This window comes from Bos grunniens, chromosome 29 (genome assembly GCF_055505025.1).
Source record: "Bos grunniens cultivar Pamir isolate PY7600 chromosome 29, Bosgru_T2T1.0, whole genome shotgun sequence".
In the NCBI taxonomy this organism is placed as follows: Eukaryota; Metazoa; Chordata; class Mammalia; order Artiodactyla; family Bovidae; genus Bos; species Bos grunniens.
The window spans coordinates 50,907,031-50,928,629 of NC_141193.1; the positions used below are offsets into that span (position 1 = coordinate 50,907,031).

Genomic DNA, 21,599 nt, shown 5'->3' on the forward strand with positions numbered 1-21,599 from the left:
GCATCACTACAAACAAAGCTAGTGGAGGTGATAGAATTCCAGTTAAACTATTTCAAATCCTAAAAGATGATGCTGTGAAAGTGCTGCACTCAATATGCCAGCCAATTTGGAAAACTCAGCAGTGGCCACAGGACTGGAAAAGGTCAGTTTTCATTCCAATCCCAAAGAAAGGCAATGCTAAAGAATGCTCAAACTACTGCACAATTGCACTGATCTCACACGCTGGTGAAGTAATGCTCAAAATCCTCCAAGCCAGGCTTCAGCAATACATGAACCATGAACTTCCAGGTGTTCAAGCTGGTTTTAGAAAAGACAGAGGAACCAGAGATCAAATTGCCAACATCCGCTGGATCATCAAAAAAGCAAGAGAGTTCCAGAAAAAACATCTATTTCTGCTTTATTAACTATGCCAAAGCCTATGATTGTGTGGATCACAAAATTCTGAAAGAGATGGGAATACCAGACCACCTGACCTGCCTCTTGAGAAACCTGTGTGCAGGTCAGGAAGCAACAGTTAGAACTGGCCATGGAACAACAGACTCCTTTTCCAAATAGGAAAAGGAGTAGGTAGAGGCTGTATATTGTCACCCTGCTTATTTAACTTATATGCAGAGTACATCATGAGAAACGCTGGGCTGGAAGAAGCACAAGGTGGAATCAAGATTGCCGGGAGAAATATCAATAACCTCAGATATGCAGATGACACCACCATTATGGCAGAAAGCGAAGAAGAACTAAAGAGCCTCTTGATGAAAGTGAAAGAGGAGAGTGAAAAAGTTGGCTTAAAGCTCAACATTCAGAAAACTAAGATCATGGCATCTGGTCCCATCACTTCATGGCAAGCAGATGGGGAAATAGTGTCAGACTTTATTTTTTTGGGCTCCAAAATCACGTCAGATGGTGACTGCAGCCATGAAATTAAAAGACGCTTGCTCCTTGGAAGGAAAGTTATGACCAACCTAGACAACATATTAAAAAGCAGAGACATTACTTTGCCAATAAAGATCCTTCTAGTCAAGGCTATGGTTTTTCCAGTAGTCATGTATGGATGTGAGAATTGGACTATAAAGAAAGCTGAGCGCCAAAGAATTGGTGCTTTGAACTGTGGTGTTGGAGAAGACTCTTGAGAGTCCCTTGGACTGCCAGGAGATCCAACCAGTCCATCCTAAAGGTGATCAGTCCTGGGTGTTCATTGGAAGGACTGATGTTGAAGGTGAAACTCCAGTATTTTGGCCATCTGATGCCAAGAGCTGACTCATTTGAAAAGACCTTGATGCTGGGAAAGATTGAAGGCAAGATAAAGGGACGAAAGAGGATGAGATGGTTAGGTGGCATCACTGACTCAATGGACATGAGTTTGGGTAAACTCTGGGAGAGGGTGAAGGACAGGGAGGCCTGGCTTGCTGCGGTTCATGGGATTGCAAAGAATTGGACACAACTAAGCAACTGAACTGAACTGACTGACTAACTGGTGGCTCAGTGCATAGAATCCTGCCAATGCAGGAGACATGGGTTTGATCCCTGGGTCAGGAAAATCCACTTGAGAAGGGAATGGTTACCCACTCCAGTATTCTTGCCTGGAGAATTCCATGGTCAGAGAGATGGGGTGTAGTCTTTGGAGCCTCATAAGAGTCGCACATGACTTATCAACTAAAGAACAACACCAAACATTAATTGAATGTATGATGATATTAAAGAACTATTTTTCATTTTTTAGGTGTGATAATGATATACTAGTTATATTTTAAGAGCTTATATTTAGAGGTAGTTACTAGGGTATGTGGGCTTCCCAGGTGGCTCTACTGGTAAAGAACCCACCTGCCAATGCAGGAGATATAAGAGATGTGGGTTTTATCCCTGAGTTCCATCTCTGGGTAAGGAAGATCCCTTGGAGGGGGCATGGCAACCCTCTCCAGTATTGTCTGGAGAATCCCATGGACAGAAGAACCTAGTGGGCTACAGTCCATAGAGTGGCAAAGAGTCAGACATGAATGAAGTGACTTAACACACATGCATGCATGTGCTAGGGTATTTATATAAAAGTGATATAATTTGTTTCAAAATAATTTCAAAGAAGGAATTAGGTAGGGATACAAAATGAGATAAGATGGGCTACACACTGAAACGTGTATATTACCATATGTAAAATAGATGACCAGTGCAAGTTTGATACATGAAACAGGACACTCAAAGACTGTGCTCTGGGACAACCCAGAGGGATGGGGTGGGGAGGGAGGGGGAGTGGGGTTTAGGATGGGAGCAGGGGACACATGTGCACCCGTGGCTGATTCATGTTGATGTATGGCAAAACCCACCACAATGTTGTAAAGTAATTAGCCTCCAATTAAATAAATAATTAAAAAAAACTAAATGAAAAATATGTTATCTGACTTTCTGGTTGGAGAAAATTTTTTGCAATGCAAGGAGAAAGATGCTTTACAAATGTTCACCCTAGAAATCAAGAATTGGAGAAGTTGAGGTTTGACAGAAAACTACAAAATTCTTAAAGCAATTATCCTTCAATTAAAAAATAAATAAATGGAAAAAAAAGAGTTGGAGAAGTCCTAAGAGTGGGGATAAGTGACAGTTTTTAAAGTATTCTATACTTTTATTTATCCATTCATTGTCCCCCGCCTTTTAAGAATGATCTCCAATTGTTCACTCACAAAATATTTTATTCCCCAGAGTCCTGGCTTATTCTCATAACATTCCTTCCTAACCCCTCATGCAGCCTGGTGACTTTATCTGGCCTTGAACACGGCATGTACCCCACCCTGCTTTGCTGTTTAGGGGTTTGGTGTACTCCAGCCACCTCCTTACCTGGAGAAGGAGGATGGTGGAAAAGGTCCAGAGTATGTATAATAAACTCCCCAACCCTACACAGAGCTCTGTCAGTGACAATGACCCATGGAGAACTAAGCCAGGTCACTCACTTGGGATCCTTACAGTAAGAACTAATCACTGTCAGTTTAGTTGTTCTGGTTGCTTTGTGTTTAAATAAGGGGAATGGGCAAAAATTAAGGGGAAAGGAAGGTGAATGCCAAAGTTTCAGTGATATAAAAAAGCTTGGAAACCAAAATTAGGCAGGGCCAAGAGCCTAATAAATTCTGGTTCACAGGGATGAGATAGGAAATAAACTGAAATTCTTTCATGAAGATATGACAGCAGTCAGATGGTGCAATTTAACTTCCCAAGTTGGTACCTTTGCTTGATCATAGGGGTCAAAAATGTAATTGAGGCTATAAGAACTAGTGTCTCCTAGAAGGTATAAGATTTAGGAGTCATAGTCTATTTAAAATTTGGGAGAATGGCTTTGAAACATGTATAATATCATATATGAAACGAGTCACCAATCCAGGTTCAATGCACGATACTGGATGCTTGGGGCTGGTGCACTGAGATGACCCAGAGGAATGGAATGGGGAGGGAAGAGAGAGGAGGGTTCAGGATGGGGAACACACGTATACCTGTGGCGGATTCATTTTGATATATGGCAAAACCAATACAATACTGTAAAGTTAAAAAATAAAATAAAATAAAATTTTTCCTCCTGATGAATGTATTCCTCCTCTTCCCCACTGGGTGTAATGAGGACACAAGGCTCCTTTAATTGGCCTGGGGATAATGTCAGCATTTGATGCACTCCTGCCGGTGCTGCTCCTAAAATGCTTAATGAAGATGTGACTGTGCTTCCGTGGTGGAGCCTGGTCTTTAGTGGAGCCAGAGAGGATCACCTTACTTAAGCTACAATTCTCACCAAGCTCTCCTTAGGCCACCAACACTCAGGCAGGCTTTTTTTCTTCCCAGTGAAATATAGGGGTTTTCGTGGGTGCTGACTCATAAGCAGAATCATTCTTGGACACAAGTGAAACTGATCACTGCTCAAACTCCACTTAGGGTGTGTGAAGGGAGTTTACCCACCTCCATCATCACCGTGGCAGCCCAGCCAATGGCAAAGGGTTTTGAGCATCACCTATGAGCAGGTCCTATGATGGGAGTGAGGACGTTCTTGTATGTTTATCTTAAAGAAGAGCCAATGAAGGGAAGCAGGAGGGGGAAGAGAAAGGCTTTGGTAAATTTTGAAATAAAGAGAAGGATATCACCTCATTAGTACTTCGTTTTATTTTAATTTTTTTGTACTTTTTGGGGCTACATTGGGTGTTAGTTGTGTCATGTGGGATCTTCCACTGTGATACTCAGGCTTCTTCTACTTGTGGTGCGTGGGCTCCAGAGCACATGGGCTCAGTAGTTGTGGTGTGCGGGCTTAGTTGCCCCAGGACATATGGGATCTTAATTCCTTGACCAGGGATTGAACTGCCTTCACTGCACTGGAAGGCAGATTCCTAACAACTGGACCACCAGGGAAGTCCCCTGATATGTGGACATTTGCAAGACAAACACAGTTGCTTTCAATCCCCCGAAGAACTGGGCTGCTACCTAAATGATATCAAAAGATTGATTTGACCAACTGCCTTTTTTACAATTTTGTTTTTTTATATCAGTAGGAGAAGGCAATGGCACCCCACTCCAGTACTCTTGCCTGGAAAATCGCATGGACAGAGGAGCCTGGTAGGCTGCAGTCCATGGGGCCGCTAAGAATCAGACACGACTGAGTGACTTCACTTTCACTTTTCACTTTCATGTACTGGAAAAGGAAATGGCACCCCACTCCAGTGTTCTTGCCTGGAGAATCCCAGGGATGGGGGAGCCTGGTGGGCTGCCGTCTATGGGGTCATGCAGAGTTGGACACGACTGAGGTGACTTAGCAGCAGCAGCAGCAGCAGGAAAATTTCCAACTAAACTGGAAATCAAAAGATCTATTCTAGATCTATTCTAGAACTTTAGGGATCAGTCTATAGTGTCTTCAAATGTTTGCAGAAGGACCTCTTTCTGAGTGCACAAGTCAAACTCAGACCAGTTTACCCTTGGTCAAAAATGAAACCAACCAACAGATGCTCACTTTCAAATTTTGGCTTCTATCTTGTCAGCAGAAAATAATTATGTGTTCGGCCTGAGGCCTTGTGAATCTCTTGGAGTTGCTGTTATTTTCTATATCAGTTAGTGGTTGCTTTTGGCTGCCAGTAAAGATAAGAATGCTGCTGCTGCTAAGTCACTTCAGTCGTGTCTGACTCTGTGAGACCCCATAGATGGCAGCCCACCAGGCTCCCCCAGTCCCTGGGATTCTCCAGGCAAGAACACTGGAGCGGGTTGCCATTCGCTTATCTAGAGTGGCTTAAATAAATGAGGATTTGATACTCTTATGAAAGAAATTTAACAAGATGCCAGAGTAGCCTGGCCTGCTGGTGAGTGTGGGGCTCTGGCATTAACTGAGAGGCCTAGGATTCTTGCTCTGTTTACTCAGTAAGTAATTGAGTCTTTTTGAAAAAAGTAATTTTTTGTCACGTTGGGTCTTCATTGCTGTGCGAGCTTTCTCTACTTTCGTTGAGCAGGATCTACTCTTTGTTAAAGTGAGTGCATCTCATTGTGGTGACTTCTCTTGTTGTGGCTTGCGGGCCCTAGCCACTCAGGCTTAAGTAGTCATGACGCACTGGCTTAGCTACTCCACCACACATGGAATCTTCCAGAACCAGGAATCAAACCTGTGTCCCCTGCATTCGAGGTGGACTCTTATTCACTGTACCACCAGGGGAGTCCCAGTTGAGTCTTTTTTTTCCCCCTTAATTTTCTCATCAGTGATATGGGGATAATGACAGTACTTGCATGGGGAAGGGATATATTCATTTCCTGTAGCTATTGTGACAAATTACCACAAACAACAGAAGTCTGTTCTCACCCTGTCCTGGAGGCAGAATGTCTGAAATGAAGCTGTTGGCAGGACTTCCTCCGCAATTCCTCTGGAGGCGCTAAGGAGAATCCACCCATTGCCTCAGTTTCTGGGGGCTGCTAATAATCCTTGGCTTGTGGTTGCATCATTCCACCCTTTGCCTCCATCTTCATATCATCTCCCCTGTGTGTGTCTAATCCCCTTCCTATGAGAACATTTTTGGAGCAACCAAGACGCTTGCTTCTTGGAAATAAAGCTATGACAAACCTAGACAGAACTAAAAAGCAGAGACATCACTTTACCAACAAAGGTCTACCTAGTCAAAGCTATGGTTTCCAGTAGTCATATACGGATGTGAGAGTTGGACCATAAAGAAAGCTGAGCACCAAAGAATTGATGTTTTTGAATTGTGGTGCTGGAGAAGACTCTTGAGAGTCCCTTGGACCACAAGGATTGGATTATCTCAGACCATCTTCTCATCTCATAATCCTTAACTTAATTACACCTGCAAGGACTCTTTCTCCAAAGAAAGGGATTAGGATGTGGACTTATCTTTGAGAGTCATCATCAGCTACCACAGTGGGTATCAGGAGATTTGTCAGTGCTCAGGTGTGGTGCCGGCACTGGGTTAGCACTCAGGAAATGTTTGTCATCATATTGCTCACCTGTCTCGAGGGGTTCTCTGGAGAGCAAGATACCTGTGCCAGTGATACCTCAGATGATCACATTTTCTTCTTTCCTTTTGAGGTGGACCATTTTTAAAGTCTCTACTGAATTTGTTACAATACTGCATCTGTTTTATGTTTTGGTTTTTTGGCCACAAGGCATGTGGGATCCTAGCTCCCCAACCAGGGATCAAACCCACACCCCCTGCTTTGGAAGGGGAAGTCTTAACCACTGGACTTTCAGGGAAGTCTCGCATTTTCCTCTTTTCTAATTAGAGCTTTGCCAGAAGCAATCAAAACTCCCCAGACTCCCCCTGATCTAGTGCTCACTCTCCCAGAGGGCATGTGTGGGGCTCCACATCTCATTCACCCCTTGTGTTGGCTCTGCCATGCTCAGCGGTTTACAGCCAAGGAAACTGGGGTTCAGAGAAGTCAAGTAACTTCCCCAAGATCTCACAGTTGTTAAGTGGGGCACTGGGACTCAGGCTCCTTCTCTTTTCCCTTTACTGTTTAGATTTGGTGCCTGGGGGGCTTCTGTGGAATAAGGTGGGAGAAGGGGGAACTCAAGACTTAGGTGATGTTGGAGGAACCAGGGTGAGTTCTCCCTGAATTAATACTTCAAAAACTATTCATCTAATTAGGAAGGGTGTGGCTGCCCCCCAAATGCAGCTTGAAACCACCATCTCCACCCTTCCTTTTGCCAAGTAGCACTCATCTCAGTCTAGTCTTGGTGAGCGCGTTTTCTCCTTGGTGAACTGCATCCCATCTCAAGCTCAGACAACACAACTTGTCCTTATTGTGACAAGTTGATCTTACATGTTTGTATCTCACGTGTATGATCTTACATGTTTGCCCTGACCACACCCTCTGCTGATGTTACTTTGCCGCTCATCCTCATCCTCAGTTCAGTTCAGTTGCTTAGTCGTGTCCGACTCTTTGTGACCCCATGGACTGCAGCACACCAGGCCTCCCTGTCCATCATCAACTCCCAGAGCCTGCTCAAACTCATGTCCATCCAGTCAGTGATGCCACCCAACCATCTCATCCTTTGTTGTCCCCTTCTCCTCCTGCCTTCAGTCTTTCCCAGTATCAGGGTCTTTTCAAATGAGTCAGCTCTTTGTGTCAGGTTGCCAAGCATTGGAGCTTCAGCTTCAGCATCAGTCCTTCCAATGAATATTCAGGACTGATTTCCTTTAGGATAGACTGGTTGGATCTTCTTGCTGTCCAAGGGACTCTCAAGAGTCTTCTCCAACACTACAGTTCAAAAGCATCAATTCTTCAGTGCTCAGCTTTCTTTATAGTCCAACTCTCACATCTGTACATGACTACTGGAAAAACCATAACTTTTACTAGATGGACCTTTGTTGGCAAAGTAATGTCTCTGCTTTTTAATATGCTGTCTAGGTTTGTCATAGCTTTTCTTTCAAGGAGCAAGTGTCTTTTCATTTCATGGCTGCAGTCACCATCTGCAGTGATTTTGGAGCCCAAGAAAATAAAATCTGTCACTGTTTCCACTGTTTCCCCATCTATTTGCCATGAAGTGATGGGACCAGATGCCATGACCTCAATTTTTTAAATGTTGAGTTTTAAGCCAGCTTTTTCACTCTCCTCTTTCACTTTCATCAAGAGGCTCCTTAGCTCCTCTTCGCTTGTCCTGTATCCCCCAACACTCACTCGGACATCTGGGCTCTATATGGTTGCATGCATGCTTAGCTGCTCAGTCATGTCCTACTGTCTGCAACCTTTGGACTGTAGCCTTGGACCAGGCTCCTCTGTCCATGCGATTTTTCAGGCAAGAATACTGGCGTGGGTTGCCATTTCCTCCTCCAGGGAATCTTCTCAACCCAGGGATTGAATCTGTGTCTCCTGCATCGCATATGAATTCTTTACCCACTGAGTCATTGGGGAAGCCCACTATATGATTGCTGCTGCTGCTGCTAAGTCGCTTCAGTCATGTCCGACTCTATGCGACCCCATAGATGGCAGCCCACCAGGCTCCCCCGTCCCTAGGATTCTCCAGGCATTCAGATCAGATCAGTCGCTCAGTCGTGTCCGACTCTTTGCGACCCCATGAATCGCAGCATGCCAGGCCTCCCTGTCCATCATCAACTCCCAGAGCTCACTCAGACTCACGTCCATCAAGTCAGTGATGCCATCCAGCCATCTCATCCTCTGTCATCCCCTTCTCCTCTTGCCCCCAATCCCTCCCAGCATCAGAGTCTTTTCCAATGAGTCAACTCTTCGCATGAGGTGGCCAAAGTACTGGAGTTTCAGCTTTAGCATCATTCCTGCCAAAGAAATCCCAGGGCTGATCTCCTTCAGAATGGACTGGTTGGATCTCCTTGCAGTCCAAGGGACTCTCAAGAGTCTTCTCCAACACCACAGTTCAAAAGCATCAATTCTTTGGTGCTCAGCCTTCTTCACAGTCCAACTCTCACATCCATGAAACACAAGCTGGAATCAAGATTGCCGGGAGAAATATCAATAACCTCAGATATGCAGATCACACCACCCTTATGGCAGAAAGTGAAGAGGAACTAAAAAGCCTCTTGATGAAAGTGAAAGTGGAGAGTGAAAAAGTTGGCTTAAAGCTCAACACTCAGAAAACGAAGATCATGGCATCCAGCCCCATCACTTTATGGGAAATAGATGGGGAAACAGTGGAAACAGTGTCAGACTTTATTTTTCTGGGCTCCAAAATCACTGAAGATGGTGACTGCAGCCATGAAATTAAAAGACGCTTACTCCTTGGAAGGAAAGTTATGACCAACCTAGATAGCATATTCAAAAGCAGAGACATTACTTTGCCAACAAAGGTTCGTCTCCAGGCATTAGTTGTCCCTTAATATAGAAAACTTTTTGTTGCTATATATTTACCAAAGCATCTGTTTTGTCTTCATAGCCAGGTGGGACATATCTTGAATACAGGGACTGATAATTATACATCTTGGCTCCAGTTTTTAATTTGAAGTCTCATATACAGTACAGGTTCAACAATTGCTTGATAGTTGAATGGATAAGGAAAAATTTCCACTAAAAGATCCAGGTTATGGGGCAATGGTGATGCTGGTGAGCTGCACAGCTCCTGTGAGCTACAGAGCCCTTGGAATTTAACCTCGCAGCCCATCTCTGCTCTGGCTAGATGTTCCCACAGACAGGTTCATTCTGACAGTGGTTGATCTGGCCTGCCTTTGGAAGGTGTCTCCCTTCATGGTATTGCCCTTAGCCTTGGCAATGTGAGCATCTTGTCTTTAAAACAGTAGAAAGTCTGAAACTTCCCACCCCACTGGATTCCTTCACAGCAGGAGATAAGACACCTCCCCAGCTTGAGTCACAATGTGAGAATGTAGATTGGGGATGAATTTCAAGGTTGGTGATTACTCACTTGCTCACAGTGGGATTATCCTGTGACTGCACTGTAAATATAATATACAACCCTTCCACATGGGCATTCTAATGAGTGTACTCAAGCTAAACTGGAGGCTGCTTCCTATGGATGGCTCTTTGAAGTCGCCCACTTGCTTTGTTACTTGGGCCAGATTTGCATTTTCTAGAGCTCATGGGAGCTGGAGCTTCTGTCACAAATGCAAGATGTATTGTTAGGGGTGGTTTGCTGAATAGACGTTGAAAAGACTTTCTCTTATTTCCACCCCTCCTTTACTTTTTCCAGTGTAGATAGATCCTATGGATTTAAGTAGCTCCTATGGTTTCAAATAGCTACTGTGGTTTTTATGCCAAGCACTATTGTTGTTGTTGTTCAGTTGCTCAGTTGTATCAGACTCTTTGTGACGCCATGGACTAGCACACCAGGCTTCCTTGTCCTTCACTGTCTCCTGGAATTTGCTCAAACTCATGTCCATTGAGTTGATGATGCCATCCAATCATCCCATCCTCTGTCATCCCCTTCTTTTTCTGCCCTCAGTCTTTCCCAGCATCAGGGTCTTTTCCATTGAGTTGGCTCTTTGCATCAGGTGGCCAAAATATTGGAGCTTCAGCTTCAGCATCAGTCCTTCCAATGAATATTCAGGGTTGATTTCCTTTAGAATCAACTGGTTCAATCTCCTTGCAGTCCAAGGGACTCTCAAGAGTCTTCTCAAGCACCACAGTTCAAAAGCATCAAATGTTTAACACTTAGCCTTCTTTATGGTCCAGCTCTCACATCCATACATGACTACTGGAACAGACCATGGCTTTGATTATATGGACCTTGGAGTGACCACTGGCTGCTTAGGTTGTCAACTGAAAAAATACAATCTAAAAAAAATGCAATCTAAAAGTTAAGAATTATGTTTATTCAGTGGGAATTGTTAGGACTTTAAACCCAAGATACAGCATCTCAAGTGACCCTGAGAGAACTGTTTCCAAGAAGGTGGGTGGGTGAGGAGTCAGACTACATAGAAGTTTGCAGCAAGGGTCAGGTAATTTGAATATCAAAAGATTATTGTTAATTAAGGAAAACCAGATATCTCAAATTATGGAATTTAGCACTCTTCTATGTATCAGAAGATGTATAAGTGTCTGGGCTCACTGAAATCATTCCTTTCATTTGCGTCTCAGCTGTCTGGGACCAGCAACCTGCTCTGTATCCTTGACTCGCTGCTCACTGCAGGGAGGGGCGGACATGGCCAGGCTGCCACTTTCTCACGTGCCCCACCCACCACCCACCAGCTGCTCAACACTTATGGGGGTGGGGGGCGGGATGGCTAATGGCTGCGGACAGATGACACTGTTCTTCCAGGTCTCAGAAATTTACATTTGAAAGGCTGAAATCGCTGATGGTTGTGACATCCTTGTTTATTGATATGGCAGGAAATACTCCATTTCACAAGGTGATAAGACTGATACCCATCCAGGAATGTGCAACACAAGTCAATATATAACTCACTGCTGAAATACGCAGTATATGCACTTCCCATCCCTCTGATATCCTCACCTTCTGTCTGGGTGGCTCTGCAGACAACTCACAGTGAGGAACTCTTGCTCAGCAGACATTTGCACATGGGTATATACCCCACTCCAGTACTCTTGCCTGGAAAATCCCATGGACTGAGGAGCCTGGTAGGCTGCAGTCCACGGGGTCGCTACAGTCGGACACGACCGAGCGACTTCACTTTCACTTTTCACTTTCATGCATTGGAGAAGGAAATGGCAACCCACTCTAGTGTTCTTGCCTGGAGAATCCCAGGGATGGGAAGTTTGGTGGGCTGCCGTCTATGGGGTCGCACAGAGTCGGACACGACTGAAGCGACGCAGCAGCAGCATATGTACGTGTGCATGTATGCCCACACTACGAACCCAGAGCAGAGAAGTGAGGAGGGCAGAGGTGCGTCTCTCCCTGCAAAGCCTGCAAGCTCCTACAAATAACTCATTATAACTTTTTACCCATCAAGCTGAGCTTAGAGCGGACACCAGAAATTCTGAATCTAACCCTTGCTCAGATGTTGGCTTACTTGGTGACCAGTATAAAGCCAGGCAACTCCGCCTGCTCCAGGACCAGTTAGTGAGGATGACTCAGTTCTCCTCTACCCTTCCTCCTCCTTCTCCTTCTGAGCAGCCTCCCCAGTTAGGATTTATGCTCAGTTTCTAGTTAACAGAAGCCCCCGAAACACTGGCTTAAGTGTATTTACTGACTTACACAAAAGAGAACCAGAGGTTGGCAATCGTTAGGGTCCCAGGTTCTTTTGGCTTTCCACTTGACTTACCCTCTTCTTCAGTCTCTCAGGAAGGCTGCCAAAGATCCATTGTTCATGTCTTCATTTTAGGCCTGGATAATGCGAAATCAAAGGACAGAAAGCGTCTCTACCAGCTGAGTTCAGAGATGCACCAAGGAATGATATGTGTTCACATCTTTTTGGCTAGAACTGTGTCACATGACCATCCAAGTTGCAAGTGAAGCTGAGAAACACAAGAGCCTCTATAATAGAGCCCCACTATCAGGCATCCAGACTTTTGATCCCATTCCCTTGCACAGGGAAATGTAGGCTTTGGCCCTACGGACCAGCAGAGGTGAAGGCTTGCAGCTGGGCAGGCACATGTAGGCTCAGTGGAGGAGGAAGACCAAGTGTGCACAGATCGAAGTGTCCCCAAGACCTGAGTCCTGAGGCTGAGAGAGTGGACTTAGACTTGTCAGTCCAGAGGCTGAGCAGGTGTTGTGCTCCCGGATCAGGATGCTAAGTCTTCCCTGCAGGGAAGGAGAGCTCATCCTCACAGCACACTTCATGGTGCCAGCTGGGTTTTCAGAGGTAGAAGTCACATAGGAGGAAAGTTTGACCCCTCAGTAGCCAAACAGGCTGTACTCTCTTGTCTAAATAAAATGTAGGCTTGTTTTTATTATGAAAGTAAGTACACTGGTACAAAGTAAAACATTCCCACAGTAGGGAAGAGGGTGAGTAAAAGTAAACTCTTTAAAATTTTTTGTTGGAGTATAGTAGCTTTACAATGCTGTGTTAATTTCTGCTGTACAGCAAAGTAAATCAGCTATATGTATTCATATGTCCCCCCCTTTTAGATTTTCTTCCCTTTAGGTCACCATAGAGTATTGAGTAGAGTTCCCTGTTCTATAGAGTAAGTCCTCATTAGTTACCATCCTTATGGCAGAAAGTGAAGAGGAACTAAAAAGCCTCTTGATGAAAGAGAAAGTGGAGAGTGGAAAAGTTGGCTTAAGCTCAACATTCAGAAAACAAAGATCATGGCATCCGGTCCCATCATTTCATGGGAAATAGATGGGGAAACAGTGGAAACAGTGTCAGACTTTATTTTTTGGGCTTCAAAATCATTGCAGATGGTGATTGCAGCCATGAAATTAAAAGACACTTACTCCTTGGAAGGAAAGTTATGACTAACCTAGATAGCATATTGAAAAGCAGAGATATTACTTTGCCAACAAAGGTCCATCTAGTCAAGGCTATGGTTTTTCCTGTGGTCATGTATGGATGTGAGAGTTGGACTGTGAAGAAGGCTGAGCGCTGAAGAATTGATGCTTTTGAACTGTGGTGTTGGAGAAGACTCTTGAGAGTCCCTTGGACTGCAAGGAGATCCAACCAGTCCATTCTAAAGGAGATCAACCCTGGGATTTCTTTGGAGGGAATGATATTGAAGGTGAAACTCCAGTACTTTGGCCACCTCATGCGAAGAGTCAACTCATTGGAAAAGACTCTGATGCTGGGGGTATTGGGGGCAGGAGGAGAAGGGGACGACAAAGGATGAGATGGCTGGATGGCATCACTGACTCGATGGACGTGAGTCTGAGTGAACTCCGGGAGTTGGTGATGAACAGGGAGGCCTGGCGTGCTGCGATTCATGGGGTCACGAAGAGTCAGACACGACTGAGAGACTGAACTGAACTGAACTGAACTGAAGTTAACTATTTTATACATAATAATGTAAATATGTCAATCCCAATTTCCCAATTCATCCCACCATCCCTTTCCCTCCTTGATGTGCATATGTTTGCTCTCTACTTCTGCGTCTGTATTTCTGCTTTGCAAATAGGTTCATCTGTACAATTTTTTTAGGTTCCACATATGTGTGGTAATATAAAATATTTGTTTTTCTCTTTCTGATTTGCTTCACTCTGTATGACAGTCTCTAGGTCCAGCCACATCTCTGCAAATGGCTCGATTTCGTTCATTTTCATAGTTTAGTAATATTCCATTGTATGTATGAGTTACATCTTAATTTTAAAAAGTAGCATGGAGAAATAAATGGAAATACATAGAATTAAATGTAAAAAAAGTAAAGTTCTCTTCCCTTCTTGCTCCTGTCTGTGGCCTCAGTCCCAAGTCCCAGAAGCTACACTTTATGGTTTCCCTGGCCACTTTTCAAATGTTTTCTTTGCATATGTGTGTATATACACTGTTTTAAAAATACACAAACAGCATACTTTACACACTTTACATGCTGAAATTTGCTTTTACCATTTAGTATTTGATAATCACACCATCCTTCTACCTGTAAAAACATCTAATTCTTATGTATGGCTAAGTGGTATGTGGGTGTGTGTGTTGCTGCTAAGTCGCTTCAGTCGTGTCCAACTCTGTGCGACCCCATAGATGGCAGCCCACCAGGCTCCGCCGTCCCGGGATTCTCCAAGCAAGAACACTGGAGTGGGTTGCCATTTCCTTCTCCAATGCATGAAAGTGAAAAGTGAAAGGGAAGTAGCTTAGTCATGTTCGACTCTTAGCTACCCCATGGACTGCAGCCCACCAGGCTCCTCCGTCCATGGGATTTTCCAGGCAAGAGTACTGGAGTGGGGTGCCATTGCAGTTGCTAAATCATATCCAACTCTTTAAGACCCCTTGGACTGCAGCCTGCTAGGCTTCTCTGTCCATGGGATTTCCCAGGCAAGAATACTGGAGTGGGTTGCAGTTTCTTCCTCCAGGGAATCTTCCCAGCTCAGGGATTGAACCTGTGTCTCCTGCATTGGAGGCTGATTCTTTACCACTGAGCCACCTGGGAAACCAAGTGGTATGCTGCTGCTGCTGCTAAGTCGCTTCAGTCGTATCCGACTCTGTGCGACCCCACAGATGGCAGCCCACCAGGCTCCGCCATCCCTGGGATTCTCCAGGCAAGAACACTGGAGTGGGTTGCCATTTCCTTCTCCAATGCGTGAAAGTGAAAGTGAAGTCGTTCAGTCATGTTGGACGAAGCATCCCCATGGACTGCAGCCTACCAGGCTTCTCCATCCATGGGATTTTCAGGCAAGAGTACTGGAGTGGGTTGCCATTGCCTTCTCTGAAGTGGTATGACTGTGCCATAATTTATTTACCCAGTTATTATTATTATTTAGTCAGCAGCTGAAGAAATATTGATATGTCAAGGCTTTTGATACGAAAATCATTGTTATAATTCTCCAGTCCTTTTGTCAGGATTCCTGTCTCATTGTCTCCATTATCTGGATTGGAAGTTGAAGCTGGCATCTGGGTGAGAGAGAGCTTTGCTTCCTCTGGCAGGACTGGCCCTATGATTTCTGGAGTGCTGGCCTTTCTCAGGTCAGGCTCACCTCCGGCTTTTCTTTGGGGGGCCTGAACCCTTGGCTTTCTCCTTTGTCATAGGAACCTCCCCCCATACTGACTCTACAACAAGGGCAGGGAAGGTTGGCACATGTGGGCGCCTGGGAAGGCTAGTAATCTGGTCCTCTGGGCAGATAAACAATATTAGGCTCTTTCAACTGATACTTGCTAAAACATTTATTCAACTCTAATTTGAAGGAAAGGCTGAGTACTGAAGTGTGTACATAGAGTACATAGATCTCTGGTTGCATCATCCTGAAAAGTCTACGGGATGGGCAAAACTACTATTCACACTAGAGACTGCTGGGATCTTTGCCAAAGGGACTGCTTGGGAGCTTGGATTTGAGCCACTTGTATCTGATCATTTGTTGATCTCTTCAAGAAAATGAACATGAAGCCTTGAAAATACCTGTTATTTAACCTTTTGGCCTATAGTTTTTCAGTTCAGTTCAGTGCAATTGCTCAGTCATGTCTGACTCTTTGCAATTCCATGGACTGCAGCACGCCAGGCCTCCCTGTCCATCACCAACTCCTGGGGTTTACTCAAACTCATGTCCATTGAGTCGGTGATGCCACCCAACCATCTCATCCTCTGTCATCCCCTTCTCCTCCTGCCTTCAGTCTGTCCCAGTATCAGGGTCTTTTCAAATGAGTCAGCTCTTCACATCAGGTGGCCGAAGTATTGGAGTTTCAGCTTCAGTATCAGTCCTTCCAATGAATATTCAGGACTGATTTCCTTTAGGATGGACCGATTGGATCTCCTTGCAGTCCAAGGGACTCTCAAGAGTCTTCTCCAACACCACAGTTCAAAAGCATCAATTCTTCAGAGCTCAGCTTTCTTTATAGTCCAACTCTCACATCCATACATGACTACTGGAAAAGTAGTGTTTAATTAAGTGCTAATCTTAATGAGGTTAACAGAAACCCATTAGCTAATACAGAGACTATCAGACCTGCTATGGATCCATCTACCAAGAAATTCTAGGGAGATTCCTGATAGTTCAGTATTTAGGACTTGGCCCTTTTACTGTTTTGGCCTGGGCTCAATCCCTGTTTGGACAACTAAGATCCTGAAAGTCTCACAGTGTGCAGCCAAAAAAAAAAAAAAAGAGAGAGAGAGAGAGAGAGTTATCTACTTGAATAGGACGCAGAAAGAGGGAAGAAGAGAGGAGAAGAATTGGGGAAAGATGATGTAGAAGTAAAGAGAGACAGTGAATCTTCTCCAGTTGGCTAAAGAAAGAACCAGATCTGACAAGGCAAGCAGAAGCCATATTCAGGCCACTGGGAGAGGGTGTTTCAGCCAAGCTGTGGTCAGATACCAAGGAATAAAATCCTGCAAATCAAGCATGAAGGTAAATAGTCTCTGTCAGCCAGGCAGGCCTTGTATTCAGAGGTGCAAGCTCAGAAAATTTGCTCAAGTGAGCAGAAGCAGGTGGGTTGAAATCAGATGAAGAGACGTTAGATATGGGAAAATTGTCTTCCTGAAACAAAGATATATGGTCAGATTTCCCTGCTCAAGAATCTTCAATGACTGTTAATTATAGATGTAATTATATCCTGGGCTTCCCAGGTGGTGCTAGTGGTAAAGAACCCGCCTTCCGATGTAGGAGACTCAGGTTTGATCCCTGGGTTGGGAAGATCCCCTGGAGGAGGAAATGGCTACCCACTCCAGTGTTCTAGCCTGGAAAATCCTGTGGACAAAGGAGCATGGTGGGGTACAGTCCATGGGGCCATGACGAGTTGGACATGAATAAAAGAGAATGGAAGATACAGTAAATGAGAAAGAGAAAAGTGAAAAGTTATATCATGATGAAAGCAAGTTGGAGTTGTTAGAGAGGAGAAGCAAATAGCAAAATTTAAGAGATGAGAGGAACGTACAAGTCCCCAGCAGATTCTCTCCTTGGGCTGGCCATATGGTTGCCAAAAGCTCTAGACTCACGTTCCCAGTTCTGAGTACACAAAATGCTATCCTTCACAAGTTCCTGGATTTCCTCGGATTTAACCAACCAGCCACGCTATGGCTGTCCCTGAAGCAATCACTGTGGTCCAGGGTGGCTTGGTTGGTTGGAGTTGTCCAAGTGTGGGCCATGAGCCACCCCTCCACCAGTCACAGAGTGCTCCACCAACGACGTGGTCGGTGTGCTGATCGGTCAGGTTGAGTCACTTTTTCCATTGCGGGAGGTGGGTGCAGAGCCCCACCCATGCACACAGAATGAGAATGCGGAAGGCTTGCCCTTAGACCAAAGAATGTGGTGTGGGTGCTAAGTTGGCAAAGTGTCTGCCATATCAGCTCTTTCCATCTTCTTTGCTTGGGTAACTTGTCTCTGCTCTTTGAGACCATATTTAGGCCCAACTTCATCTAGGAAACCTCACCTGATACATTTTATGCCCCAGATTAGATGCCTGTGTTCTCATAATGTTACTGAAGCAAACATGGATCCACTTACCCAGTGCGTAGCAAAGCATGTTTACCGATACCAGGCTGTGGTGAAGGAGAGTACAGCATTTGTTGCAAGGCACTCAACGTGGGGCCAAGCAAAGATAACAGGCAGCTCATGCTCAAAAGACCCAAATGCCCCAGTGGTTTTCAGGGAGGGTTTTTTAAAGTGAGATCGAGGGTATGTGATCAGTTCATGTGATCCTTCTGACGGACTGGTGGTGAGGTGATGGTGGTGTTTGGGAGTCAACACCATCAACCTGTTTCCTACTCATCTGGGGTTGACATGCTGGTGGTCAGCACGTAGTTAACTTTTTCCTCTTGGTGCAGGATTTAGTATCTGCAAAACAACTCAAGGTTGTGATGCAGAATATTGTCTGTAGCTCTTGAGGAGGAACTAAAGGCCTTTGACTTTGTTTTACAGCTAAACTATTACTTTGTCTTGTCTTTGTTTCTGCATTTTCTCACTTCTCTGGTTAAACTTGCTCTTTGGATCTTGGGGAATACCTAGGAGACTAAAACTTTTCTACAAACAAGAGGCAGGGGACACCAGGGATCTGTCACTGGGAAGGCCCCACAAGGTCCTGCTTGGTTTCAATAACTCTTCCTTCTAGAATGAGAGCTCCTTCAACTCTTTGCCCTTTTTCTCGAGTACAGGGCTTGAGATACTCACAGTCTGTTGAGTGACTGAGAGGGAATGCATGCACACAGGCAGGAGTGTGTGCGACAGTGGGACTTGCCTCTCATCACCTGATTAGACACAGCTACACTGGGATGGCTGTACCCAGGAGTTTTGTTCAAGCAGAAGCTAGTACTTCTGGGATTGGAGTCCCACACTAAGCACATAGATTGAGAGTGAGGAAGGGGGTTCCACCCCCAGGAGAAGATGGTATGGCCACCTCCAAAGTAGTGTCATTAGCACTGCTATTGTCTCAGGCTCCCAGACTCTGGGACTGAGTCTCCCTTTTACTCTGGGGTTCCAGGAGGGTATCTGGACACTTCACGTCCTAGAATCTTATTTTTTTCACATCCATGTCTTTTCTGTTGCACCACACCCTCCTGGTCTCCAAACAGCCTCCCTGCCCCCCATCTTTGGTATTCTCTTTGCCTGACTCCTTTAAAACTTACACACCACTGCAATAATACTTATTGCACCATCCTTAAATACTGATTATCATGTCACCCATTTTATGAGAAACCTCAGTGAGTCTTCAGAGCTTCCAGGATAAATTCTAAATGCTTCAACCTATGATAACCATATGATAAAGTTCATTACCAGTCTTTCCCCAGATTTTTCATGCAGCCATACTGCTCACTCCTCACCATCCACCCCTACTGCTGCTGCTGCTAAGTTGCTTCAGTCGTGTCCGAGTCTGTGCGACCCCATAGACGGCAGCCCACCAGGCTCCCCCATCCCTGGGGTTCTCCAGGCAAGAACACTGGAGTGGGTTGTCATTTCCTTCTCCAATGCATGAAAGTGAAAAGTGAAAGTGAAGTCTCTCAGTCGTGTCCGACTCTTCACGACCCCATGGACTACAGCCTGCCAGGCTCCTCTGTCCATGGGATTTTCCAGGCAAGAGTACTGGAGTGGGTGCCATTGCCTTCTCCAATTCACCCCTGAGCCCCAGCTTATAAACCACTCTCCCCCAGATCACCCATACTTCTTCCTCCTTGTTGCTCAAGCTCCACCCCTGCTTAGTATCTTCAAGTTTTCCATTTTTTTACCCAATCTTACTTCTCCTTAATCTCTGCATTTTTCATGAGGTGTTTCTGACCTCTTTGATCCACAGCAATCTTTTCCTTCTGTGAATAAATATATCCCTAGAAAAATGGAGCCTATATCCATTGCATCAACCAGTCAGTTGGCACTTAATCATAAATTTCTCTGTGCAGTTACTTAATTTTTTCAATATTGGATCATAAACTCTTACTTAGAATGCAGTAAGTGCATCAGATCAGATCAGTCGTTCAGTTGTGTCCGACTCTTTGAGATCCCATGAATCGCAGCATGCCAGGCCTCCCTGTCCAACACCAACTCCCGGAGTTCACTCAGACTCACGTCCATCGAGTCAGTGATGCCATCCAGCCATCTCATCCTCTGTCGTCCCCTTCTCTTGTCCCCAATCCCTCCCAGCATCAGAGTCTTTTCCAATGAGTCAACTCTTCGCATGAGGTGGCCAGAGTACTGGAGTTTCAGCTTTAGCATAGTGTTAAATGAAAAAGTGAATGGGATTGTATTGAATGAAAAGGGGCAAATGGACTGCAAATATCTTGGTTCTGTTTTAGTTTGGTTGTGAATACTATTTGTGCCTTTCAGCTTGTCACTTAACTCTTGGCCTCCATTTCCTCTCTAATAAATTGAGGATAATCTTACCAACTCTACAGAGGCTGAAGTGCTATGGTGAACACCAAATGAGAAATCATACTTGTAAGCACTTGATGAACTATTAAGGTAAGCTATTAGGATTTCTCTTTTAGCTTTAATTATAAAATATTTTCCTTCTTACTTTCAGGCTTGCAACCTTATATCTGGAAAGAGGGCCCAACAGAATAGGAAGTCTTTACAAAAAGGCTGTTTACAGACATTACACAGATGAGACCTATTCCAAGGAGATCCCCAAGCCTCCCTGGCTTGGATTCTTGGGTCCCATCTTGAAGGCTGAAGTGGGTGATGTGATTGTCATCCATTTAAAGAACTTTGCGTCCCGCCCTTACTCTTTGCATCCACATGGCGTTTTCTACAACAAGGACTCAGAAGGTAAATATCAATCATATTATAGGTGTCTTGTCTCTCCTTCCTAAGTAACGCAATTGTCAGCTATGGTGAGCAGGATTCTAAAAGCACAGTGGTAACATGTGTTCTTTTAACTTCTCCCTGCCTCCTCCTCACCCCACCTGCCTCTGTCCCTACCTTCTCTTCCTCTTCTTCCTTTTTCTTTCCCTTATTTCCTCCCTCCCTCCTTTCTTCCTCTATGTTGCTACAGGGGTAGGTGCTGAGGTCCCTTGGCACGTGCTCCAGCACAGCCCCGAGGCACACTAACCTTCCTTGTCAATCAGTCATGACCGGGTCTCACACTGGATAAAGACCAGCATGCGTGATGGGTTCCCATGTCCTGTCCAGTAACAGCCTCGGCTGTGGAGAGAGTGTCACTGTGCTCGTGGGCCTCAACTTGCCTGCTTAAAGCTACTGTCTGTGGTGCTTCCTTTCTGAAGCTGCCCTGTCTTCTTGTTTGCACTTCAAGAGTTTCAATAGTGCAATTCCCTGAGTTCTCCCTAAGGTTAAAAAAAAGTATAAGGGCACTCTTGGACTTTTGAAATGGGAACCATTTCTCAATCTTCAGAAATATTTTTCTCATCCCTCACTGCATTCTTGCTCGTGATCAGTTGGAATGGGTTAAATGGTACTAAACGTGCTACACCCTGACTCTGAGGAATACGCCGGGAACAGTAACCTTACCTTGGATGCAGTTCACTTTATCATAAAGGGAAGCTTCTGGATTGTGGTGAATGTCCTAAGGCAGCCAGACTGGCTTGGCAGTTGCCACGACCAGGTCTGTCTAAGTAGCCAGAGCAGGCACCACTGATGAAGGACACGAGATGCGGAGCCCCCTTTGTTCTTGGCCATTTTCCTCCGCCTGAAGTGCAGCAAAGCTCCTGGTCACTGATCTGGTTAGTTCTGAATAGTTGAAAGTGAGCACAAA

The 21,599-nt window shown here is 45.0% G+C and overlaps 1 protein-coding gene across 2 annotated transcripts in view; it reads left to right on the forward strand.

Annotated features, from left to right (window-relative positions):
• HEPHL1 (hephaestin like 1) overlaps positions 1-21,599 on the forward strand; it is a 93,482-nt gene that overhangs the window by 5,298 nt on the left and 66,585 nt on the right. For both annotated transcript variants that reach the window (XM_086384024.1, XM_086384025.1), the window contains exon 2: positions 20,412-20,656. In XM_086384024.1, the coding sequence (XP_086240150.1) occupies positions 20,412-20,656 (245 nt within the window). The remainder of the gene's footprint in view (positions 1-20,411; positions 20,657-21,599) is intronic.